At 46.9% G+C, this 6,000-nt stretch overlaps 1 protein-coding gene across 1 annotated transcript in view; it reads right to left on the minus strand.

The window, feature by feature from the left end:
* Positions 1-3,799, minus strand: part of LOC105030898 (voltage-dependent T-type calcium channel subunit alpha-1I) — a 94,127-nt gene extending 90,328 nt beyond the window's left edge. Inside the window, exons 1-2 of the mRNA XM_034294483.1 lie at positions 3,697-3,799; positions 2,159-2,292 (exon numbers count right to left, since the gene is read on the minus strand). Coding sequence (XP_034150374.1) covers positions 2,159-2,292; positions 3,697-3,786 — 224 coding nt within the window. The 5' untranslated portion in view covers positions 3,787-3,799. The remainder of the gene's footprint in view (positions 1-2,158; positions 2,293-3,696) is intronic.
* Between the last annotated feature and the right edge of the window lie 2,201 nt (positions 3,800-6,000).

Raw genomic sequence — 6,000 nt, forward strand, 5'->3', positions numbered from 1 at the left:
TTACTTCAGGCTCAAAGGCATATAGTAACCGTCTCTCCAGCCGCGCCTGCTGGCACTGAGGCACGGCTCCAGAAGTCAGGCACCGTGAGGGATTGTGATCCACTCATTATGTTAGTTTCAGCTCGTTTTCTGTGCAACGTACCAGGCGTGCGCACGGCTCCTATGTGTTCACTGTGTGTGTTTTAACTCATGTCCTCCATGTGTGTGTGTGTGTGTGTGTGTGTGTGTGTGTGGCTGTCACGGTACTGCAGAGGAGGACGCGACACACACACACACAGCTGGGGTACACATTTCGCTGGCACACACTTGGCATAGGCTTGGCAAACAGGCACAGAAACAGCCTGACTCATGAGGCATCCTCTTATGTGAATAGTGTTGAGGAAGGATTAGGAGAGTACTATAGAAAGATGAGTGGGGAGAGGAGGAGAAACGAGGAGGAGAGAAGGAGCTGAGAGGAGGAGGGAGGAGGAGGGAGGAGAAGAGACGGTGCAGACGGGAAACGAGATAGCAGAGGAAAGGAGAAAAAGAGAAAAAGATGGGTGACAGAGATTTAGAGGCACACACAGAGAAGGGCATAGAATAAAAGAGAGAGAGAAATAAAGAATGAGCTTTGAATGGTCCTCTTTTGGGGCGTTCAAAACCTGGAACAAAGGCCTGCGAAGATCCTTCAGAGGTCCAGAGTCCTGGGCCCGTGCCAAAGCCCGATGAGAACCACCGTACAGAACCAAGTCAGGTTCTGTACACGACGGATACCCACTGCCATGGCAACCCACGGAAAACCATGCACTGTGTATATTTATACTGTGGCGTCGCGGTGCTGGTCACGCCTTGCCACCCCCGGTTCAAGGACGCACCGGCCAGAGAGGTTCAGGACCTCAGAGAGCGAGTGCCGGGATAGGGCACGAGAGGCGGTGGGCACGAGAGGCGGCCACAAGAGGCGGTGGGCACGAGAGGCGGCCACAAGTGGCGGCGGGCACGGCGGCACTCCAGCGCACGAGAGGCGGACACAAGTGGCGGCGGGCACGGCGGCACTCCAGCGCACGAGAGGCGGACACAAGTGGCGGCGGACACAAGTGGCGGCGGACACAAGTGGCGGCGGACACAAGTGGCGGCGGACACAAGTGGCGGCGGGCACGGCGGCACTCCAGCGCATTAGACAGGTAGGCTGGGGGGGTAGCTCCATCCCTCTCGTCAAATGGTAATGGGGTGGGGTACAAAGGGAGGAGATAGGAGGGTAAGAACCAACGTTGTGTTTGGCCTTGTTTGGCCTCTCCCCCTCGGCTGAGGGCTGATACCGGACGCCGACCTCATCCCCCAGGCTGGCCCACATCACATCTCCCTGTCTGTCCCTGCTGAGCCCCCTTTACAATGCACACAGCACCAGTCTGGGCATACTTACCCACTGAATGGATGTGTGTCCCCAAACATTTGACTGGTACTCAATCAATCAATCAAATGTATTTATAAAGCCCTTTTTACGTCAGCAGGTGTCACAAAGTGCTTTCATCACACAGTGGACAGTTCACACTTTATACAACAGCATCTCAAAACACAGGTTGCTGGGCAATATTCAACGTCATTTGCTTCAAACCATAACATGGAAGTATATCAGGAATGAAGTAGGGACATGGAAGTATATCAGGAATGAAGTAGGGACATGGAAGTATATCAGGAATGAAGTAGGGACATGGAAGTATATCAGGAATGAAGTAGGGACATGGAAGTATATCAGGAATGAAATAGGGACATGGAAGTATATCAGGAATGAAGTAGGGACATGGAAGTATATCAGGAATGAAGTAGGGACATGGAAGTCTGCAGCAAATTTCACACACGTCCGAACATATCAGCAAAAGCTTGAAGACTGGATAATTGGTGACAGGAAATCCATAAGCTAACAAACCAGAGAGAAAATAAAACTAGCAGCATTGGGGACAAATCGGCTTAAAGCGACAGCCTCTGGCACTATAGAGCGGTGTTGGGAAAGTTACAAAAACAAAGTTTAAAGACTTCAAAGTGTGTCGATATCATACTGATAAGATGATATTCCAGTAAAACGTATGGACCTTCCAGCTAATTCTCATCAGGTATTGACAGAAAGAGTGGGTAATAAAAAGGTAGGTGAAGAGAGAGGGAGATGCTGGAGGGGTGATCCTACCCTGCCATGACGATTAGGAAATCCAGACGGTTCCACGTGTCGCCAAGGTAACAGCGGCGGCCGAAGATTCCGAGAGCCAACATCTTCACCACCATCTCCACCGCAAAGAAGACAAAGATGAACCCATCGAAGGTCTGAGATAGAAAGAGTTTGTGGAGGAGGAAAGGAGGAAAAGAGGGAGGAGGTGAGAAAGGTTAAGTGATAAGAAGAAAGGAGAGGTAAGGAGAAACGTAATTGTATTGAGAACAGCCCCCCGACAATCCACATTCCTCCCCCCTCCCTCGCCCCTCCCCTCCCCCTCACCACTCCCACTTCCTCATCAGACAGCATCCCAATAATACTTTCCATTATTTATTGGTGTTCAATAAAAAGAAACATTTGTAACAACAACAAAAAAAGATTGATTTGAACTGCAATCAGCAATTATCTTAACCCCCTTCTGCAACACACGAACACACAGTACATCGAACTGCGCCGGGTAATCAAGCAGCTAATTAAAAGGCATCAGCCATCTCCGTGGTGTCTGTCATTGGAGATTGTTAGCGATGCAGCTGATGTGGCTGCTCCCGAAATTCGACAGATTACGTACTCGTTATTCGCTTCAAAGAGCATTTGCAGTGTTTATCTGTGAAGTAAAACATGTAAACGTCGCACGAACGCCTAAACCATGCGCGTGATTTATATTGTTTAGCATCAATGTTGCAACAACGTACAACTTTGTGTAACGCCTGCTCTCCGCGGGTCCCCCCCTCCCCAATTCCCTTTGGTGCCATTCTCCCCACCTTTCTGCCCACCCCCCACCCCCCACCCCAGAAACCTCAAGCCTACCCTCTGATGGGAGCAGTGGGTCTGGATTTGACAGCCGAAGAATGTCCAAGGAAATATGTATGTGTGGCTGTTTTATAGTAATCTCTTAGGATTCACAGTGAGAGCTGTCTGATAACAAGCACACGCGCACACACGCACACACACGCACAGATAAGCACTGGTGGGACCACAGCCGTGGAACTGCAGGCTTTCTGCATCGCTACTCTACCAGAACCAATATATCCATTCCAAAACCATGAATGACCAAACACCGATAGATGGAAACTCCCACTACAAAATGAACACAGTGGCAATATTGGATTTAAGCTATTACACTATATTGTGTTCATGACATTGAATGTAATCCATAGACTACTGCGTGACATAAACCTGTCCGTAGCTCAGTCTGACTAATAGGTTGCCGATGGCAGTGGGTTTTGAGTGGCCCCGACCTCAGACAGTAAAAAGAAATATAAAAAAAAATAACACAGGAGAGAGAGAAAGAAAGAGTGAAACAAGGAAGGAAAGAAATGGAAAAGAATGAAACAACGACACACAGAAACAGAGAAACAAACAAACGCACAAAGGAAGCGAAGGAGGGGAGCGTGGTTATTCATGCTGTGTAAAAGAGAGTTGGCTGAGACCCACAAAAGCCATGGAAGACTGACACCAACAGACCGGGCAGGACAGTAATTTCAAACAGTGTGTGTGCGTGTGTGTGTGTTACTGACCTCCAGTAGCTGACAGCGGTCCGTAGAGCAGTTTTTACACTCACAGGGCTGGTACATGCCCAGGGTCACACAGTTCAGCAGTATCACCATTATACTGCAGCGCTCGAACCACGTGGAAAAACGCTCCGTTAAGGACCACACGCCGACAGAACAACACACTGTCATACAACGTCAATAACCGACGCAGAAAAAATGAAAACACTGACAAAGAAATACACGGGAGTTCGAAAATTAAAACCTTTATTTTCCCAGCTTGATGTCACCGTAGACAATACATTGCAGTATGAGCAGTCTATAGGCAAAAGACAAACTAAAACTCAGTTTTAAACAGCCATTATAGGCTTTCTGCTCGCCTGCTCACAATCTCAATATTTTTGTCTCCTCCCCGCTTCACTTCATAGCTGACGTGTGCTGAGCAAACTGGCACAAATAGTTCACAGTGAATCAAATAGGTGGGTGGATGAGTCCCGGCACACTATGAACAGTGATTTGAGTGTTTAGGAAGACAGACGGTGAATAAAACCAATTCATGAAACATAAGACCGTTACATTCTGGGACTTTAGCAATGTACAAAATAATAGTTTAAACCTCCCACTCTGGGCTGGACGTGCAATATATTGTTCGCATCTTCATATTCTTCAAGTAGAAAGGTACCTCAGGTAGCCATAAAATGTCAAGTTTGAAAGCGAGTGGTTTTGATGACATCCAGAACAAATTGGCACATAGATGACATGATAACATTTTTGGCAAAAACCTTTTTGTCTCAACAGCACAGTTTTTACAACCAGTTGCCAAACATTACTGAACGCCTCTTTAATGTTAGACACCGCTAGCTTAAGATCAAGGGACATAACCATGTGTTTTCGCTGGCCAAACCACTTTCATGTAGCATCGGACTGAAATATTATGAAGTGGGTTTCAGGTGAGGTTTTAACATGATTGCACACCCAGACAACACATCTTGTTTTGTATCTAGCAGTGGCTATGTTAAGCTGCAGTTGGTAATGTATCTTTGAAGAGAACTGAACTGTGGATCACAATTTCTCCGGGTCTGTAGACCTCTTTCAGGGTGAGGACCCGGATATTGTCAATACTGTTTAAAGTAGATAAAGTAGTATACCGTAAATGTCATAGCTCAAAACCAAACCCACTTTAAGACAGCCCACACCCGGGCGGCACACTCGGAGGAAGGGAGAGAAACGGGGACCAAGGAGCGGAGGAGACTGAGAGGGACGAGGGGGGAGATAACGCTAAATTGAAAAATAGGGATAAGAAGAGAAGAGAAAGAAACACGAGGAATAAAGAAACTGTCCCGGCAATTCTTCTCAAGTGTGTCAGTGAGATATGGAGGACGTGTCCACAGCGGCATACTGTTCTGTAGCGCACTAGCAGGAAACACAGGGCTCAGAGACAAGGCAGTGCAGGAGGTAGGAAGTCATGGCGGACCCAGGCGTTTAATACGCATCGAAGTGGTGAGAGACACCTGGAGGTATTTAATAGTCCAGCGAATCAGGTCTCACTCCGGGGGATTAATAAAGAACTTCTCAGCCCTACCACCGACCCTGAACGGCAAAGACGGAAAGAAACGCCACCCAGGCACTGTGTGGTTTTGTGAGGGGAAGTGACGAGAGCAGGCTATGTTTTGTTCTCTGAGCATCTCGACGCTAGCTGGATGAGCGATGCTTTCAAGGCGTGTGGCAACGGCATATTATGTCCCTTTCTTTCAAGCCTAACGTTTCGTTTGGTATCGCAGGTGTTAATTTCAGACTAAAACCCGTACTACGATAAGTTTCCCTTTGGATGTTCAAGCTACCCTGCCTGTAGGCGACCATCAGTTACATTTTCCCACAAATTGTTTCCTGAGTCAACATCAAGCTTAAACATTATTTATATCATGGACGGGTCCATGCAAATCCCAACAGAAAAGCTAAAGCAAATGAAAATGCATCTAATTCATCTTCTGATCATAATGAATGGATGTTTGGGTTTACAGTAGGCATACAGTAAAAACGGCTGTAACTATATATTTAAAAGGAGAACCATGGCCTTGACGCACACCGATTAACCAGATTCTTACATCATAGAATCCTGTGAAATCCAGTCAGTTACATCACCAGAATAATGTAAATTACATCACTAGAAACCTCTATATTACATCACTAGAATCCCATGTGAACATCACTAGAATCATGTAAATTACATCACTAGAATCCCATGCGTACATCACTAGAATCAAGTAAATTACATCACTAGAATCATGTAAGTTACATCATTAGAATCCCATGCATCCATCACTAGAAACC

This window comes from Esox lucius, chromosome 9, assembly GCF_011004845.1.
Source record: "Esox lucius isolate fEsoLuc1 chromosome 9, fEsoLuc1.pri, whole genome shotgun sequence".
Taxonomy (NCBI): domain Eukaryota; kingdom Metazoa; phylum Chordata; class Actinopteri; order Esociformes; family Esocidae; genus Esox; species Esox lucius.